The following is a 21931-nucleotide window of genomic DNA, read 5'->3' as shown; positions in this document are numbered from 1 at the left end:
ATTAATGGTCGAATTCTCCTCAGAAAGAGTTTTCCTTTATTTAGATCATGCGCATAATCGACACAAGACACACAAGAAACAAAAGTCGAAGCGTTGTCTGATTACATGTTTGGATTACATGGTTTATATAACCTCTTATCTATTTCTAATAGCATGCTTCATTCTGATTGGTTACCTTTCAAGCAAGTTACACCTCTTTAAGCTGCATAATTAAGAATGGCCTAGACTTGACCCTTTGCACATATATATATGTAGAACATAGAGTAGACGTTTTGACGTGAACTCGTGCATATATCATAGACTAGACATTTTCTACTTTCTTATGTCTTTGTCAGAAATACTATTTATGATAACACACGCATTTTTCTAACACCATAACATATAATGCTCCATTCCTTTTATTAATTTTGTAGCCCGCCTCTGCACCCTTTCTAGTGCTATGATATCCTTCTTTAGAATAGGTGCCCAAAATTGCACAGCATATTCAAGGTGCGGCCTTACCATTGATTTATACAGAGGCAAAATTATATCTTTATTCCGCGACTTGATGCCCCTTTTTATACACGACAATACCTTACTGGCCTTAGCAACCGCAGACTGACACTGCACATTGTTGCCTAGTTTGTTGTCTACAACAATTCCCAAATCCTCCTCATTTGTCATTACCCCTAATTCACTACCGTTTAGGGTGTAGGTTGCTTGTGCATTCGCTACCCAGAAGTGCATAACTTTACATTTATCTACATTGAATTTCATCTGCCATTTGAGTGCCCAGTCCCCAGTCTATCTAGATCCCTCTGCAGCACAGTAATATCCTGCTCGCCCTGTATAACTTTACCTAGTTTTGTGTCATCTGCAAATACAGAAACATGACTTTCAATGCCTCCTGCCAGGTCATTTATAAATAAGTTGAATAAAATTGGTCCCAGAACAGAACCCTGAGGGACACCACTTTTGACCAGCTCGAAAATTTACCATTTATAACAACTCTCTGTTCTCTATCTCTAAGCCAAGGTTCTACCTGAGCACAAGAATTTGCATCTAGACCAATTTCCTGCAGTTTGAATACTAACCTATTGTGTGGAACCGTCTCAAACGCCTTGGCAAAATCCAAGTAGATTACATCCACTGCAACCCCCTGATCTATACTTTGACTTACTTCTTTGTAGAATGCAATTAAATTAGTTTAACAGGACCTATGTTTCATAAAACCATGCTGATTTTTGCTAATAATACTGTTCTTCCCAATGAATTCTTTTTTTTTTTTTTTTTAAGATTTTATTACATATAAAATTTGACCATTACAAACATATAACAAGACAAGATCTTACATTTCTATGTCTCAAGAGTAAAATTTTACAAAATAAAATATCTGACATACATACAATGACAGTAAATTGAGATTATCATAATCTGATATTATAACCAGAGCTGCGGGAGGGAGGAAGAGAAAATATCATAAAATTACTAATAATGAAAATAATAATAGTAATTTGCCAAGGTTAAAAAAAAGAAAAAATTAAAAATATAAGAAAAAAAGAAGAAAAGAGAGAGAAAAAGGAATCTCTATTATACTAAATCGGTCTCCGAGATCATATTTTGCCATGGGAGCCAGATTGCCTTATAATTATAGATGTTACTATATATCCTATAAAATTGTTTTTCCATTTTATATTGATAATTTATCTGAGTAATTACTTGAGACCATGACGGTGCTTGTTCCATTTTCCAGTTTCTTGCGATACAAATTTTGATAGCGGCCAGAATGTTAATGGCCAGATATCGATTTGATTTATTTTGCAAGGATATGTCGATATGAAATAAAAAAGTTTGAGGGTACAATATTAAGTCGAACCCAAATAAATTCCTAAATAATTCAACAACTTTAAATTTCATATTAGAGAGTTTGTCACATTCCCACCAGATATGTAGCATGGATCCTAATTCTAATTTACATCTCCAACATTTGTTAGAAGTGGATCCATACATTTTATGTATAGATGTCGGAACGTAATACCATCTGTGAAGGAGTTTAAAAAATTGTTCGTGCCTTTCTTGTGTTAATCCAGGCTGCAGCCCAGATATCAGATGAATAAGAAATTCCCAAGTCCGTTTCCCATTTTAAGATAGTATTGGGTTTATCTGGAATAGAATCTTGTTCAAGCAGTTTAGTTATTTGCATAATTGTATTTCTTTTATGATGTCTGTTCAAAAACCTATCCAGATTAGTCAAAGGTCTGACCGGGTTATGTTTAATAAAATTTCTAATCCTTAAATATGGGAAAAATTCTTTACTTAAGAAAGAATATTTAACTTGTAGTTCTTTAAAGGAAGCTAGGTCCGTAGAAGACCAGATGTCCTCTAATGTAGCCACTCCTTGGGAAAACCAGAGTCTTAAATCAATATCTTTTATCAGATTTTGCAAGACTATTAGAGGAGTAAATATCGAAGAAGACTCAGTTATACCAAATTTTTTCATGAAACTAATCATGTTGTTCAAAATATTCGAGATGATAGGGTTAACAATCTCTAAATCATTTATTCCCTTTATATTGAACCAATACAGATAATATGGATCTAAATTATGACACTTCCACCTCTCGTATCTATACCATGGAAGGTGCAGTTCTCGTTTTGTATCCCATGCCAAAAAATGGCCAAAGAGGCAGATTTGATGGAGGGTACGTAAATTGGAGAAATTAAGTCCAATCTGTGAGAGACTTTTGGTAAGTATTATTCATGAGATCCTCGATTTTTTACCCAACCATACGAATGAGTAAAATAATTTTTCAAATTGATTTAAAATTCTTAGTGGAACTGATAAAGGAATAACTCTGAATAAGTAAATTAATTTTGGAAGGACATACGACTTTAATGTGTTTAGTCTGCCTAACCATGATATTTCTAAGCCTTTCCATTGTGTAAGTTGATTTCTCAGAGTTTCCAGAAGGATAGTATAGTTATTAATTACAGTATCTCTAAGGTTCTGATATATCTTAATGCCTAGATAGTCAATGTGGTTTTGTCCCCATAAAAAAGCAAAGTTACTTTTAATTTCTTCAAATCTAGAAAATCCATATTAAAGTCAATGATCTGAGATTTATCTAAATTCAATTTATAATTAGAGTATACTGCATATTCCTTAATACTTTCCAATGTCTCTGAGAGTGATATTTCAGGTAAAGATAAAGTGAGGAGAATATCATCTGCGTATAAAGAGATTTTGTGTTCATATGGACCTGTTGTTATTCCAGAGATTTTTTCCGACCGACGTATTATCGTCGCGAGGGGTTCAATAGAGAGGGCATACAGTAATGGAGCTAGAGGGTATCCTTGTCTTGTCCCATTATTGATAGAAAAAATGGTCGAATTTAAGTTTGAACCTGAGATCTTTGCTTGCAGATTTTTATACTGCTGTCCATTCAGGCCAAACATTTTTAAAGTTTCTTCCAAAAAGGGCCAACTCACCCGGTCAAAAGCCTTCTCCGCATCTAAGGCTAAGAAGACTGCCGGCGTATTATTAAAGTGTATTTCATGTATAAGATTTAATATCCTACGGGTATTATCTTCACCACTCCTACCCAGTATAAAGCCCGTTTGGTCTGAATGGATCAAGTCCTGCATAACAGCAGCTAATCTGTTAGCTAAAATTTTTGAAAATATTTTAATGTCAAGGTTTATAAGAGAAATAGGGCGGTAGTTTGAAACCTTACTCAGATCTTTCCCAATCTTTGGGATAGGAGTTATTGTGGTCTGTAACATTTCCGACGGAAACTCTTTCCCTAAAGGAACTTCTCTAAATACTTTCAATAATAATGGAGATATTATAGGGTCCAATAATTGATAGAAAGGAGCTGAAAATCCATCTGGACCGGGAGCTTTGGATTCCTTATTATAGTGTTAATCTCAGAGAGTTGAATAGATAGATTTAAGTTTTCCAACTTTACTTTAGATAGTTTAGGTAAATTTAAATCGTTAAGAAATGAACTTATCTGTGTTTTATCCTTATTAACTATAGGTAAATTATATAATGTGCTATAGTATTCTCTAAAAGCTTCTCCAATTAGTTTTGGGGTTAAATAGGTTTTACCATTATATACGATCTTATTAATTCTACTTTTAGCTAACCTATTTTTAATTTTTTTAGTTAAATTCTTACTGGCCCTGTTACTACTGTAATACCAATCCTGTTTAAGGAATAAAAGATTTTTATTGATGTTCTCCATTAGTCTCTCTTTAATCTTACATTGAATTTCTTTTATGTCTGTGTATAGGAGATTTGAAGGTCTTATTTTATTACTAGCTTCTAATTGTGCCAGCTCAATATATAAATCTGTTAGGGTCGCGCCTTTCATTTTCTTTATATATGCACCCTGTTTTATAAGATAGCCCCGCATGGTGCATTTAAAAGCGCACCATAGAGTTGCAATCGAGACTGTACCATTATCGTTGGTCTCAATAAAATTTTTGGCCAAATTCCTAAGTTGTTCCTTGAAATCGCGTGAAAGCAAAAGGGATTCATTAAGCCTCCAATTAGATTTTATTTTAAATTCTTCATTGTTTTTAATTTTTATAAAGATAGGTGCGTGATCGGACCAAGTCAAATTTCCTATAGTAGGCGACTCATAGATTTCTAAAGATTTATTGTCTGAAAAAAACATATCAATTCTGGAATACGAGTGATGCCTAACAGAATAATGCGTAAACTCCTTCACAGATGGATTACACATTCTCCAAATATCGAACAAATTATTACGCGCAAGACACAGAGAAAATGAGTTAGCTAAGGATTTCAACTTTAAATTTGGATATGTACCATGCATAAAACTCTTATCCAATTTAACGTCTAATATACAATTCATATCTCCTCCGATTACTAAGAAACCTTTTGAGATAGCATGGACTTTTTCAGGAGTTTTATCCAAAAATCTAACTGTAGAGATATTTGGTGCATATATATTAACTAACGTATAGGTCACGTCATTCAACTTACAAAGGAGAATAGTGTATCTAGCTTCTTGGTCAGATTCCATATCTGTTCAAACTTAATATTTTTGTTTATCAAGATTGCAACTCCTCTTTTTTCCCCCCACTTAAACTGGAGTGAGTAATAACAGGGTATTTCTTATAAGTCCAATGGTGGGAAACTCCTTTTTTCCAATGTGTTTCTTGCGCAAAACATATGTCTATTTGTTCTCTAATTAACATATCATATAAGAAACCTCTTTTGTATGGGAATTTAAACCTTGGCAATTAATAGAAACAAGTTTAAGTGTCATAGATATTAAATAATATTAGGCCCTCTTCCTCCCTCCTCAACTTTGATTTACCGTCAAGACATAGACAGACAACAAAAAACAAAGCATTTATACAGTTTACACATGAAAATCTTTCATGCGTCCTTTGCCCCATCATTAGATTGGGCGAATTCATGCGTAGGTGCCGACGTTTAGGAGACCTTTAAGTTAATAAAAAAAAATAAAAAAAAAAATATTTGTATATTTTAAATAATGTCTAGGCACCAGTAGACCAGCTTAATGTAATTTAAATTGATCATATTAACAAATTAGTGTACTACTACTTCTTTAAATATGGTAAATTCTTTTAGCCATATTAATTAATGAATAGGGTGATAATAAATAAGTAAAAATTTTAAGTGTAATTTAACCAAATAAGTAAATAAATAATATTTATTAAGCAGTGTTTATGTGCAATACACTAATATGATGTAATTATATCTTAGTATATTATTTAATTAATTAATACACTTCTATTTTCATTAAAATATAATAAATTCGATTTTAACCAATATAGTTAATGAAAATAATAATAATAAATGAATTAATAAAAATAAAGATATACATTAAATAAATAAATACATTATTGTAAGTAATAATTAAGTGCAAATGAGCAAAAACAAGGTGCTAAATGATACCAAAGTATCATTATTATATGATACTTTCATTATTAATGGAATTAATTAATCAATAATAATATTAATAAATAAGTTATTTCATCCAATAAATACATTATTGTAAATAATAATTAGGTGCAAATAAACAGGTATAAAGTGCTAAAGAAATTTAGTGTGCTGCCACTTCATTGTTAAGTGATAAATTCATTATTAGTAGAATTAATTAATCGATAATAATAATAAGTAGATTATTACAAAATTAAATATAAGTTAAATAAATATTTAATATAATATATTGTTTAGACACTAGTAAACATGTGAAGCATGTAAAAAAATGGCTTAACCCAGTAATACTTAAAACTTTCAATTTCCTCAAGCTTGTTTTTTAATTATTGTAAGTGATAATTAAGTGCAAATGAGCAAAAATAAAGTGCTAGAGGCATTTAATGTGCCGCCATTTCATTATTATATAATACTTTCATTATTAATAGAATTAATTAATCATTAATTATTGTAGGTGATAATTAAGTGCAAATGAGCAAAAATAAAGTGCTAAAGGCATTTAATGTGCCGCCATTTCATTATTATATAATACTTTCATTATTAATAGAATTAATTAATCAGTAATAATAATAATAAGTAAGTTATTTCATCAAATAAATACGTTATTGTAAATAATAATTAAGTGCAAATAAGCAGATATAAAGTGCTAAAGAAATTTAGTGTGCAGCCATTTCATTGTTATATAATAAATTCATTATTGGTAAAATTAATTAATCAATAATAATAATAAGTAAATTATTACAGAATTAAATATAAATTAAGTAAATAAATAATATAATATATTGTTTAGACACTAGTAAACATATGAAATATGTAAGAAATGGCTTAACCCAGTAGCACTTTAAACTTACAAATTCCTCAAACTTATTTTTTAATTATTGTAAGTGATAATTAAGTGCAAATGAGCAAGAATAAAGTGCTAAAAACATTTAGTGTGCTGCCATTTCATTATTATATGATAATTTCATTATTAATGGAATTAATCAATCAATAATAATAATAATAAATAAATTACTGCATCAAATAAATACATTATTATAGGTAGTAATTAAGTGCAATTTAGCGGGTATAAAGTGCCAAAGGCATTTAGTGTGCTGCCACTTCATTGTTATGTGATCATTGGTAAAATTAGTTAATCAATAATAATAATAAATAAATTATTACAGTGTGTATTTCTAGTGTATATTAATGTTCCTTTACCCAAAATTAATATTTATAATGTGGTGTATTGAGTCTGCAAATAATAGTGAATATTTGCAGAATTAAAGTGCAAAGGTGCTAACTATCCAAATAAATAGAAAATATGGTGAAAGTTAAAATAATAAATATTATAGATATTTAAGTAGATATATCTAACTATAAAACTCAATTCATAGTGTATTAACTATTCAAAATCAATATAACTTAAAAAACTTCAGATTTTCCAAGTGCATTTCTAATACATACAATTATGATAGAGAGTGTGCAAATCTTCTAATAGTGTGCAAGTACTCATAATTTAAAGTGACAAGTGTCCTAAATACCAAAAAAAAATAAATAATAATAAGTTAAATAAATTAAATAAATTATTAATAAAAAGTTCAATTCATAATGGGATAGCTGCCTTGCTATCGTCGTCCCTACAAAGTACTTTTCCTATGCGAGAATGTAGATAAGAAATCTTCAAGTTCTGGAGGTTTATTAATTACTAGCGTTTCTCCCTCATTCTGTATAATCAACTTAAAGGGTGATCCCCATTTATACTTGATGCTCAGATCGCGGAGTTTCTTAGTGCCATCATAAAATTGTCTTCTAAACTTTCGTATTGCCATTGAGAAATCAGGAAGAAGTTTCAGATCTTTATATTGCTGACTTTGTGCAGAATTTTTATTAAATTGTGTTATAAAAAGATTCTTGATGTAAAAATTGTTGAAACGGACTATTACATCCCTTGGAGTGCTAGTGATTAGGTCTTTTGGTTTAGGAAGTCTATGAAAGTTTTCCAGCAAAAAATGACCTAAACTATCTTCTTTAATAAAGGTTGATAGAAGATCCTTTAAATAATTCTCCAGATTGCTAATTTCTTCAGGTATCCCCCTTATCCGCAAGTTTTTCCATCTTGATCTGTCTTCCAAGAGTGTTAATTTCGTTTCTATAGCTTGATAATTAGATCTGAGATCACTGTTCTGCATTCTAAGATTCTCTAGTTCGTCCTGCAGTGCCTGGATTAGGTTTGATTGTGAGATAAATTTTTCTGAAATTGATGCACTGTCTTGCTTCAGAGAGATTGTATTGGTTTTCATTTCTATAGTGAGTTTGGAATATAAATCACTTATATTATTAATCTTGATTGGATTGATTAATTCAGTTTGTACCAATTGGGGGTGAGTATCAAGAGAGGAATCAACTGATATGTCCGAGGAGTCTTTTGAAGGATGTTTGGGTGTAGGTGTAGTGAGAATCGGTTTGGGAGAGTATTATGTAGTTAGGACTTTAGATTTTTCATGGCTCAATCTTCTGTCCTTTTCTCTATCCCTTTCTCTGTCTTTTTTGGCGGCATCTTAGTATTTTAAATACAAGTGCTCTGAAGCCGTTTATACCCGTTAATTTCTTATATGATGTTTCTCTCCTTATTTTTTTTTCCCTTTATTTTCCTTTTTTTTTTTTTTTGCTCTTTTTCTTCCTTCCTCTCTCTCTTTTTTACTCCTTTCTTTCCTTAGCTTGTTAACCCCCTCCTCATATATTTCCTTGATCTCCTAAGGTTTTATACCTCTCGTCTTTTACTTAGATTATTCGCATTAATTCTTATTAATTCATTTTGAGTCCAAAAAATTCAAGCTATTTCAAAATAATGAGAAAAATAAAAAATATATTCGGTGGTAAGCAGTGAAATTCCCAGGGACCTCATAGATTTAGGCCTCCGGATGTTTATAAGTATAAATATCTCCAGTTAATGGCGTAGTGCAGCAATGTAGTGCGATAGTGTGTTGATACTTCCAGAAATTTCTTTGAATCTCAGTTAATAGCAGTATACAGAGAGATATATGTATACTAAAAACGTCACTTATCTTGCGTTGAAAACCGGACGGTGAACAACTAGATGGAATCGCAGTTGTAGTCGTGGACGAGGGATATGTCCATATATCTCTGCATCTGTGTTTTCTATTCGACCATCAGGATGCCATATATCCTGCTTCTTACTCCAGGCAAATAAAAACACGCAGGAAATGTATAGAAAGTATGCAAGTAAGTGGGTGCCAAATACCAGGTTGATCCCCCAGGCTGGGTCAGGCTGAGTCCGCTGTAATAAAATAAACCGCTGTCCTGGGATTATTCTGAGGCTCGGAAGCGCTAAATTTTCGTCTCGGCAGCTACACCATTACCCGGTAAAACCGAGCATCGCCATACGTCTCCAAAAGCCGGCACTAGCCGCAGGCGTATTACTCAGCACGCATAGCGTGATGCGTGCAGCGTTCTACGTCACCATCCATCTTCTCTTCCCAATGAATGCTTGAATATTATCCCTAAACAGCCCTTCAATATATCCATTGCCATAGGTTCCTCCTTAATATATACTGAGGAAAAACTGTTATTTAAAGTTTCCGCTTTTTCCTGGTCCTTCTTAACCAACACTCCCATCTGGTATTTCTAAACTCAAGACAAATAGTAGAATCTATTTAGCAGGTTTTTTCATGAGCTTTTTTTGGGATGAGTAAAAGATTGTTCAGTGCCTGAGTTTTCGAAATGATAGGTTTGCAATAGGATACTTATTTATAGTTCTCCAGGCGTTCATCTAGGTAGAAGAAGAACTGTTTGGGGATGTAAGGACGGTGAAGATATCATACCCGAAGAGACCGAGGGAGATGTCTCAATTGGGAATCCTTTGATCAAGGCATATGCTCTTACACGGATCACATTGGTAAAATTAAAAAGCATAGTGCAGAATCCTAACAAACAGACACTTGCCGGGGTTTCTATATAGTGCCATTTATCCCTGTTTGTAGGGATTGGTGGACGCCCAATTTCGCTAAACTTTTTTGTAAGCATTCCTAGTAAAGTCGGTCAAAAGCCTTCTCAGCGTCAAAGGAGATTTTTACCTTTAGCTCACAGCAGCGAGGTGAATTGTATAGTGTAGGACTCGCCTAAGAGGTTTGCCGTGACGTGGCAGGCGAGCTTCCATTTTAATGGCCATTGGAGTGAAACTAAAAACCTCCATTTGTCTATATGAGCACAGGTGTTTGGGATAGTGCGCAGGTAACTTTTTTTGTGTTTGTTCTATGTATTTTGGGCTGATGAATACTATAGCCGTTGCTGCCGCCTAAGAATGATGGGAGTTTGAGCGCAGGGCTTTCTTTTGTGTGTCAGCGTCAAAAGATGCCAGAAGACAAGGGAGGTGTGGGCCTCTGATTTCCATATGACATTCAAGAAGTTGCGGTATTGTTATGGGGTTGGCTACCTAAAATGAACCCCAACTTATCCAGATGCAGAAGGGACAACACAAAGGGAGTAAGTCAATTCGCAAACACTTTGGCATACAATTTAACAACCCCATTCAGCAGGGAAATTGGCCTGTAGATAGAGCAGTTGTCCAATTTTATCACTGGTTGGGAATTGTCACTATGAGGGCTTGAAGGCTCTCCTTCGGGATGGGTCTTTCTTTCTTTAAAGCTATGAATAGGAAACAGAGACGTGGCACCAGGGATGTAGCTAAATTCTTGTAGTAAATGTTAGATAAGCCATACAAAAATAAAGTGACTAATGGCGCTTCTAATAGATATATGGATAAATAAAGTATATAAAATGAATATAAAAAATAGCTGCTAGCACTTAACACATAACCCCTATGTTGAGGGTCTCATAGAAGATACCATCTGTGATTTGAATCCAAGTATCCTTTTTTTTCTCTTTACATACGATGGGTGTTACTTTGTAAGAAGGGACATATTCAATTGTTATATAATACAAAACTGCATAGCACTACTAATATAGAGTTATTATAAACGGAGCGCTGCACTATATTTATTAATCTATTTTTTGAATGTTAGATAAGCAAAATAGCCCATGGGCTGTTTTCAGCTTTCTCTACCTGAAAAAAGTCCCGATTTTTCAGTTTTTTTCAGTCCTGTCCCGTCACATTTGGGTAAAGTAGGTATGCAAATATAGGTACAAAAAATATAATAAATTAAATAACTTGTAAAATATAATTAGAAAATAACCCCTTATGTTAATAACACCTATTAAATTTTAAGTTAGATAAATTAATAATAGATGTTTAACCAAACCGGTGCACCACTACTATCCTTAACCTTAATTAACCCTATAACTCTAAGTCTAAGCTTATTTTGAGTTTTTGACCACTTTCATCCATCCACATACCTCCCAACAGTCCCAAATCTCACGGGACAGTCCCGCTTGTCATTCAATCCTGTACGGTTAAATTGGGGTTGTAGGTAAGTATGCCATTATACTCAAGTCGCAAATGTTAGGCAAGTGCGTAAAATCGGTCTCAAATTCCCTATTGAACAATGCATTCATTTATTGACTTTAGCACCGTTTCATGGCATTTCCATGGCAACCACCAGAAAACGAAGAAAAAATGAATACAAAGTACACATACGAAACTAACACGGGAAAGGACGAATATTTCTAGAATTTGCAGATATCTTTCCATCGAAGACTAACACGAAGACAAACACGTCTTCGTCTTCGCCGGCGCCCAAGTCTAATTTAAACTTTCTCGATCACAACCTTAAGACGTCTAGTGAGACACCAGATGGTAAAACAAAGCATGTGCAAATTGCACTCAAATATAGATGGGAATAACCAAGGGCAGTTCATGTGGGGATTATTACTATATTTTATCCTTATTAATATATTTTATTTATATTGTGATAACAATTCATGCAGTGATTATTATAGATGCGTCTATCCAGATAAAAGTGTAAACTTGTTGTTATCATGTCTTACACAAATGATGTGCATTAACAGTAAAATACATAATATTAAACCATTTTAATGTCTAATTGGATAATTGACTGTCACTAATTTTCGTGATGTGCGCAGTTGCCATCTGATATCCTTTACGAGAATCACCATGGAAAAACATCTTGCATTTCCAGTAGACGTTACACAAGCGTTTTTTTCTGGTGGCATCACTATAATTGGATGCATAAAGCGGGGGGGGGGGGGTCTTTGATGTCACCTAAATCCATTCAGCTTTGAATTTTGAAACTATTTTTTAAAAGTAAAGTTTATAAAAATGGCTTCCCCTCTTTTTATAAACAGACAGATCACATCACCCGACAGGAGAATGTGGAGTTCTGTTTATTCACATGGAAAACATGTGTTTATTAGAAAACATCATAAAGGGAGCAGTAGTGTCTTTAAGAAATATACTAGCATATTCTACATATGTATATTTTTTTAAATTTACCCCTCCTAAAGGCAAACGGGGGTCTGTAAACCTAGAGGACAGGACCGCTGAGGAGAGCCCAACTCAAGCGTGCCGACAATTATATCATTATATGGATCCTTTCTGCAGTAACTGTGGGAGCGACTCTACAGCGATACTATTAAAAGTCACAGTGTGCGGACGGTTCTTACATCTCAAAACCGGATTCAGGTGCTGCAGCCTGTTTCATTCCTTTCAAGGTACTTTAGCAAAAAATAACTCATTAAACTACTAAGAAAAATGTTTTTTTTTTTCCTTATTAAAGATGTTAAAAACAAACATAATTTGCAGTCTGCTTTTAGTCCAACATCTATTTTTATCTCATTTATTTAACTTGAACCATCATTATTTGCATCTTTGAAATTGATGTTTTCATGATCAGTAAGCTGTAAACATGCAGGCCACACCAACATTGCCAAATATGGAAAATATGTAAATCAGGCATGTTATGTCATAATAGTTAACTTGCACGGTCTTGACACACACACACACTTTAAGCCACGCCCATATCACCATATATGGAAAACATGCAAAGCAGTCAACTATGATGTCATAATAGCTAGGCTATAAACCCCCGATGCCTGCAGTGACTGTGCCCTCATTCACACAGTGATTGTTCATAGACGAGGACCTCAGAGAGAGAAGAAGCTACAGGACTGTAGCTTCTTAGGAAAAGTATGTATACCCTAAATTATAAATGCACATAATCTAACATAGACCATAAGTCAAATGTATAGTTATATTATAAAAAGATAAAGGGAATTAGATAGTATTGTTTTGCTCAAAACTTGCTTCTCTGTTTTGGTCGAAAAATGATTGAACTGAGGTGTCCTTCCCCATGGAACGTGGTAGAATATAGATAGTAAAACAATGACATAGAAATTACTCTGCGCTAAGCAAATATGGCAAAACAAAACAGGATGTTATCATCTCCTCTATGGATAGATGGCTGCAATACAAGAGGTGGCTGAACTTTCTCCAGCAAAGCACTCAGGACCGGTGTTACATCCATCCATAACCAAAACGTTTGAAATATCTCTGATCAGAGAGCTATTATTTCTGGCCAAATGTGGTTTAATTTATTTCATAAACAATTTGATTCCAACATCCTGTTTACAGTTACCAAGGCCCATATTACCATATATGGAAATATGCAAAGTGGGCAATTGTGATGTCATAATAGCAAAGAAGCTACAAGGCTATAATGTGACAGAGAATGTGAGGATATTACGTTTACAATCTAGACTTAAAAAGTAAATAGACGTATAAAAGTATAGTTTTAAAATTAAAAAAAGGTTTTGGAAGATTTTGTTTTTTCTTAAACCCACTAGTTTGCTTCTCTATTGTGGTTTAAAAATCAGTAAGCTGTGAACACACAAAGCAGGTAAATTTCAAGTCCTAATAATTATGTGACATGACCACTGTACCACCAGCCACAGCAATATTACCATATATGGAAATATGTAAAGTGAGCAAATGTGATGTTTCATTTACTTGAAAATCTAAAGTAGCAGTTGTCAAAAAAGGTTCTTATGTATTAATGTATTTTTATTTGTCTTTAGAACATGTTTTCTATGGATGTCTTTTCTCGTTATCTGGTTGGGAATCATGTTATCGGCAATATTGTCAAACTGACGGTATTGGGCGCAGCCAGTTATTACACCGCCAAATGGATGATGCATGCCTTCGATTCAACCAGAAAACCGGAACCAGAAGATGAACCTCAGATAGAGGTATGGAACTTTTTTCTTAATAACTTTGACAACAGAGAATACTAGTTAAGTCTATAGAAAGAAGGGGTAACAATGTTCCCTAAAAGATAAAATCCTGTGATTGTAAACGGGATCTACAGATATCAGTATTTACATTAGTTCTCCAAAGCTATGTGCAGTGATCATCCATGAATCTCACCAGGTGGACCTCACACGGGAAAGGGTTTTAATAGCATTGCCTGAGATGTGGTATTCTTGGTGGGATCCTTAGTTAATCATTTTAAAACACGGTAAACTTACTTTTATTCTTTTGGTATCTTGTAGGCTAAACAACCGATGAGTCAGATTGGAGGAAAAACTGTCAGTCTGACGCAATACGAAATGTGCATCGCCGCACAGTTAGTGGACCCACTCAACATGGAGGTAAGGGAAAAGGTTACATGGAAAGAAGTAAACTGGGGAAGGAAGGACCAGGACAGTGAAGAAACCTGTATATATCCTTTTAAACCCCCATTACTTTATAGTGCTATTCCTTTTTGCTTTGTCTAATATTTCTAAGGTTGCATTGTAGAAGCAGTTTTACAATTGTGTTTGTTCCCTGTAGGTGACCTGGAGTGACATCGCAGGTCTTGACAATGTCATCGAGGCCCTAATAACCAGCGTCATCCTCCCTATAAGAAAGAGACACCTGTTTCCAAAATCCAGGCTGATGCAGCCTCCTAAAGGTATTACTCAAACCCTGTATGCGGGGCTTTTTGGGTTGAATCTGTTTCACTTATGAAGGCTGAAGGCTCTCCATTCATGACTTATTTTATATGTACAAAGATTATCTATATGGAAGCAATTTCGTGAGCCACAAGGCTGTCCAATTCTGGCCCTCAGGCAGTTACCGTCAGGATATCCTTAGACTCGGTTGAGTTATAGACAAACCTGCTCTGTTCACCAGTAAATTGAAAGTACATTTTATCTGTACTTCTTTTTACCTGTCCAAAAGAAGTATGGGGCGCAGATGCATATAAGGGAGAAAACAATTGAAGTGAAATATAATAATATTTTAATAATAAAATATATGTAAAACAAACTAAAAAAGTGCAATATGCAGGTAAAGAGTCAATAGACCAGCAAAATGCAACTTACATTTAGTCCATGCACCCAAAGTGCATAATGCGTATATATAGAAAAAACCACCAATGGTGGAATATGGACAAAGTTCAGATAAGTCCTTCCAGATCCTTCCAAACGCGTTTCGCCGACTTGGCTTCTTCAGTAGAAGTATGCTCTGTCCGGTAAGTGGTTTCCTTCTGTTTTTGTGTTTTTTTGTAGTTATTTCGGTGTATACGTCATCCCGCGTTGTTCATCACTCGTCCGGTAATTTCGTCGCATGCCGTACGCGTCATCGCGTTTTTGCGTGTTGTATGCGTCATCGCGTACTGTCCGTTAAAAGCTAAAAAGATAAAATAGTGAATATATCATATAAGGGGATATCTATAGAGATTGAGGTACTACAATAAAAGAATTGTGTATTCATAAAAAAATAAATATAAATATTTGTAGAAATAATACTGTGAGAGGAAAATGTATAAAGTACTATAAAAAGGGGATCTTATACGAAATTTATAATAAATTATACGGGATATTATATTTTATCTATATTTATTTTTTCTATTATATACACAATTTTTTTACTGTAGTACCTTGACCTATATAGATATCCTCTCATATGATATATTCATTATTTTTTATTTCAGCCTTTATATTAAAAAATGAAGTATAACACAGAAAGATCTTAGACACCTATTTATTTCATTCCACTTTATTACACACATTAATGAATAGCCAGAAGTGACATTTATTATATCTTCAAAAATAAATTAATGCATCACATTCTTTATAATTTCATAAAATTAATTTTAACATTTTTGAAATTATCGTTATCAATATTATAGATATATATTACGTTTTACACAACTATAATGATTTAATAAACATTTCATTTCGGTAATGGTGGTAATACACTTTGGTGGATTCGTTTTTCTTCTGTATCTTTAGTCTTCTTCCCGTCTATCCTTTGTCTTGAAGTATGGAGGCCAACTTTATTTCCACTTACCTGTTAGATCGCTCCTAACCGCATGTGTTCTTTCATCCCCACACATTGGGAGGATCGCGTCACGATCTCCCCAAATACAAGCTGAATCGTCTAGGTTTTTTCCAACACATCTTTATTAAATCGTACACGGAGACTTAGAGATACACGAAACGCGGCAGCTTGAAACAGACAGTACGCGATGACGCATACAACACGCAAAAACGCGATGACGCGTACGGCATGCGACGAAATTACCGGACGAGTGATGGACAACGCGGGATGACGTATACACCGAAATAACTACAAAAACAACACAAAAACAGAAGGAAACCACTTACCGGACAGAGCATACTTCTACTGAAGAAGCCAAGTCGGCGAAACGCGTTTGGAAGGATCTGGAAGGACTTATCTGAACTTTGTCCATATTCCACCATTGGTGGTTTTTTCTATATATACGCATTATGCACTTTGGGTGCATGGACTAAATGTAAGTTGCATTTTGCTGGTCTATTGACTCTTTACCTGCATATTGCACTTTTTTAGTTTGTTTTACATATATTTTATTATTAAAATATTATTATATTTCACTTCAATTGTTTTCTCCCTTATATGCATCTGCGCCCCATACTTCTTTTGTTTGGTTGTATTTTTACACTTTGAGGAAGAGTGTTTTCTTTGTGGGTAGCTGCGGTCCTATTTGGGGAATAATATATATTTTCACTTTTGTCACTTATTCAACTTAACACATCACACGTGATTTTAGGTTTTTTCACGTTTCTTCTTTTTACCTGTAGCTGATTGTGCTGTTTGTGCTCACTGCAAGGGAGTTAACATAATGGTATCTCTATCTGGGCAGGTTTCTTTGCAGTTAGGCTGTATAATTATATCTAGATAGGTTAGTAACTGTGTAGTTATGAGAGGTGGCAAACAAAAGGCACAAAAAAGCACAGAAATAAGTAAATGAGGTGCAAAAACTCTCAACCTGTGCGTAACAGGTAGCAGAAAATGTATTTGTAGGAGGTGCAAAATATAAGAGTAAACTATAAAATCTGATACCTGAAGTAAAAAACTAGAAATCTACTTTAACATAATATAAAAAGGACTTGGTACAGAATTTACAGTCACTCAGGTAAATGTTGCAGAGAAGTAGACAGTGTTACTGAGATCAACAATGTTTCGGCTTGGTAGCCTTTGTCAAGGGTAATCTGCAGAGTGACTTTGAGTGGTGCCAGTTCTTCTTTTTTGTCCCTGTTATATTATGTTACAATACATTTTGACTTTTTAGCTTGGCATAAGATTGCTGCGGTATCATTTATTTGCATTATAGTATGCACCTCCAAGAAATACTTTCAAATATTTGAAAGGTTATACATTCTTGCTAAACAAAACACCAGAAGGATGTATTTTTTTTTATTTTTTTTTTTTGGGGGGGGGGGATTATTTCTTTGTAATGCTTTCTTTCAAACTTATATAATTAACTATTAGAAGCTCTTCCTCCAGACTGCAATATGCAGAAATGTGCTTGATCAGAGGCTATCTTCACTTGGTACCCTTTATATTTTTAAGCAGATTAAATTACTGGAGCCTTTAAATACATTATTTTAATATTGTTTAATTACTAAAGGTACTTCTATTGTATAAATAAAATCATGCACTGTTTTTTATACAGGTGTCCTTCTTTATGGACCTCCAGGTTGTGGAAAGACACTTATTGCCAAAGCCACAGCCAAAGAAGCCGGATGCCGGTTTATTAATCTCCAACCATCCACCCTGACCAACAAGTGGTATGGAGAGTCTGAGAAACTAGCAGCTGCTGTTTTCTCTTTGGCTGTGAAGCTCCAGCCAACTATCATTTTCATCGATGAAATCGGTAAGTTGCTCTTGGAAGTCACCAATCTCTAGCCATGCCAAATGGTGTATGTATTAGACTTCAATGTGATATTAGACAACTGGTGCCCAATCAATGGGCATTAATGAGTCTTTTTGTACATTCATCATGCTTGACTTTTTCTTTCTCTCCACACAGACTCTTTCCTTCGAAGTCGTTCCATGAGTGACCATGAAGTGACGGCCATGATGAAAGCCCAGTTCCTAAACCGTTGGGACGGGCTGGAGACAGGCCACAATTGTCAGGTAATATCTCGTTGGCATTACCTTAAAAATTTTTAGAAGCAAATCTTCCAAACTAGAGTACATTGTTTAGGATTTTAAGCTAGATAACACACAGATAAGATGTGTATCCAACACTTTAAAAATACAGATTGCGTGCATAAGTGTAGTTCCTAAAGGATTTTTGAGGCTCTGGGATTTGGAGAAGAAACCACACATCATTCATTCTAGATTTATCATATTTTTTCAACACATTTTTCCCACCATATAGTATTTCTTATGTTTCACTTTTGTTGTATTTTCATAGGTTATTATCATGGGGGCCACTAACCGACCTCAGGACATCGATCCAGCAATACTGCGGAGGATGCCAGCCAGATTCCTGATTAAGAAACCAGTATGTAACTAAAATGTCTTTTTAAAGGAAATCCTCATGTTAAACTGATGTATATCCATGTTCTAAATAATCTCAATACATCAACCTGCAAAAAATGTTGCATGACAAATAGAACTTTAGTAAAAAGAGGAGTTGTTTATATTTTAAAACAAACCCATTTTATGACCTGCATTAAACATTTAGTAGCTATTGTATAAATACACAACTTTTACAGCCGGTTTTAAACCAAATCACTATTGTTAAGATAAATAATGAAGATAAATAGAACTTGCGGTTCTCTTAGATAGTGATGTATGGGTGAAATACTACTAATACTAAATGCTACTGAAGAAACAAGGTTATTTAAAGTTTGTTTTAGCCACTCCATAACTATGAATTCTTCATATATTTTCCCATTCCTATACTTCAAAATGCATTCTTGTTGGGATTAACAGGACTAATTATGAATAGTTTTTCTAAAATGCTGTTTTCATCTTTTTTTTTTCTAGTCTACGGCACAGCGTCAATCAATTCTCAGTCTCATCTTGGAAAATGAAAATGTAAGCAACTTATACTTTGATATATGTGATTTTTATGTAATGGTTGACTATTCCACCAATGGCCCAAGAACCGTCCTGCTCAGCTGGAACTGCCTCAGATAGTCACCCCTTTCCACAACATACTATTAAATGTCAAAAATCATAAAGCCACTATTCTCTGGCTACTGGTATAATATCAATCTTTTACAAGATTGCTAGGCAATTGCAATCTTTTTACACAATGCATTTTCAGTTGGACTCGATTCTTCTCAGTCTTGTTTGACTCTTTTCCTTTCCCTAAATGTTTAGAAAAACACGCCCTTGTTTACTCCTTATGAATCTATATCACCCGGCTTTGGTCTCTTGGTAGTTATTTAAATGACACTGGGGAAAATCACCAATTAATTGTCCTTATGTGTCCTAATATGTTTTCTTTAGGTGAATGAAGATGTAGACCTGCGTGAAATTGCCGACTACACCGATGGATTCTCAGGAAGTGATCTGAGGGAAATATGCCGCGATGCCGCTCTGCTTTCCCTCAAAGAATATGCAGACAGCCATTCAGACGATGGGTATGTGACACCTCTCTCTCTCTTATATTCATGTATTGCATATGAAACCCCTATGTAATGTTTTTTGGCTAATAGTAAACGTAAGAAAAGCCTTTGTGTCCAGTGACAAAAAATACTGACGTGACAAAGTCAAAGCAAGATGTGCCATTTTGACATAGTAAGTGCGTGTTATGGAGCACACACTCTGTCCTTCTCAGAGGAGAAACCCACATAGGCCTCCTGTTTTTTTTTTTGTCCCACTGAATGATTGAGTGAATACAGTCCAGAGAACTTTACAACTTCATATTGTAGAGTTGGCTCCACCAAGTGACTCATTGTATCATTTCTCAGCATCTTCACACTTTGTAAACTCAACTCGCAGTAAGTTAGATTTCAGAGTGACAATGAGCTGATAACAAAACTATGCCCACTGACAAGCTCTTTTTATTTTTTCTTTTCCAGCTTTTGTCAGGATAGTGTAAAAATAGGACGGCTCCACTTACATAAGGCAATAGAAAGAATGTGCATGTTCCAGGAGCCAATGAGCCAGGGAATCGACATGCTGTCCTAATACACGAAGCCTAATGGATTGAGAGATAACCAAGACGTATTGGTTCTTAAGTTGGACTCATAGGATTATTATTAGTAATAGTATTGTTAGTTATAAGTTGTAAGTTGTAGTTTGAATAAAGTAGGTTAAGGCCAAGGGCAGTGTTATCTTTCTGTTTAAGGTTGTGTGTGTGTGTCTTCTACAGAATAGTGTGAATAGTTTTCCTCTTAAGACGCTTAAGTCAATAACAGAGCTGCAGAACCTGCGTGTGTTATATAAATGTAATTTAATAGTCCAAAAACATGCGCACTTTATTCCGGAAACTAAATGAGTGCATTTCTCATGTGTGTATGAGGACAAGGGTATGTACCTATGTTATAGGTTTACAGGGAAAAGAAAAGCTATGCGTGGTAGCATTTCCTTGTACAGGGCAAGAAAATTAGCAGTCTGCTTTTCGTCCAACATCTATTTTTATCTCATTTATTTAACTTGAACCATCATTATTTGCATCTTTGAATTGATGTTTTCATGATCAGTAAGCTGTGAACATGCAGGCCACACCTACATTGCCATATATGGAAAATATGTAAATCAGGCATGTGATGTCATAATAGTTAACTTGCACGGTCTTGACTTTACTCTAAGCCATGCCCATATCACCATATATGGAAAACATGCAAAGCAGGCAACTATGATGTCATAATAGCTAGGCTATAAAACCCCGGTGCCTGCAGTGACTGTGCCCTCATTCACACAGTGATTGTTCATAGACGAGGACCTCAGAGAGAAGAAGAAGCTACAGGACTGTAGCTTCTTAGGAAAAGTATGTATACCCTAAATTATAAATGCACATAATCTAACATAGACCATAAGTCAAATGTATAGTTATATTATAAAAAGATAAAGGGAATTAGATAGTATTGTTTTGCTCAAAACTTGCTTCTCTGTTTTGGTCGAAAAATGATTGAACTGAGGTGTCCTTCCCCATGGAACGTGGTAGAATATAGATAGTAAAACAATGACATAGAAATTACTCTGCGCTAAGCAAATATGGCAAAACAAAACAGGATGTTATCATCTCCTCTATGGATAGATGGCTGCAATACAAGAGGTGGCTGAACTTTCTCCAGCAAAGCACTCAGGACCGGTATTACATCCATCCATAACCAAAACGTTTGAAATATCTCTGATCAGAGAGCTATTATTTCTGGCCAAATGTGGTTTAATTTATTTCATAAACAATTTGATTCCAACATCCTGTTTACAGTTACCAAGGCCCATATTACCATATATGGAAATATGCAAAGTGGGCAATTGTGATGTCATAATAGCAAAGAAGCTACAAGGCTATAATGTGACAGAGAATGTGAGGATATTACGTTTACAATCTAGACTTAAAAAGTAAATAGACGTATAAAAGTATAGTTTTAAAATTAAAAAAAGGTTTTGGAAGATTTTGTTTTTTCTTAAACCCACTAGTTTGCTTCTCTATTGTGGTTTAAAAATCAGTAAGCTGTGAACACACAAAGCAGGTAAATTTCAAGTCCTAATAATTATGTGACATGACCACTGTACCACCAGCCACAGCAATATTACCATAT

General features: G+C 34.4%; 1 protein-coding gene across 1 annotated transcript; it reads left to right on the top strand.

Moving 5' to 3' along the window:
* Window positions 1-13996: 13996 nt before the first annotated feature.
* Window positions 13997-20351, top strand: LOC149288587 (outer mitochondrial transmembrane helix translocase-like). The gene is made up of 9 exons (XM_089491334.1): window positions 13997-14140; window positions 14444-14542; window positions 14724-14844; window positions 17875-18075; window positions 18232-18338; window positions 18622-18711; window positions 19200-19250; window positions 19668-19801; window positions 20243-20351. Exons 1-9 carry the CDS (start codon window positions 14081-14083, stop codon window positions 20349-20351), a joined length of 972 nt encoding a protein of 323 aa, XP_089347460.1. The 5' UTR covers window positions 13997-14080.
* Window positions 20352-21931: the final 1580 nt, after the last annotated feature.

Source organism: Sceloporus occidentalis, unplaced genomic scaffold, assembly GCF_023333645.1.
Source record: "Sceloporus occidentalis isolate IW3139 unplaced genomic scaffold, rSceOcc1.0.p SCAF_50, whole genome shotgun sequence".
Classification (NCBI taxonomy): domain Eukaryota; kingdom Metazoa; phylum Chordata; class Lepidosauria; order Squamata; family Phrynosomatidae; genus Sceloporus; species Sceloporus occidentalis.
Note: the sequence above shows the minus strand (reverse complement) of the source record. Positions and strands in the feature narration are given on the sequence as shown.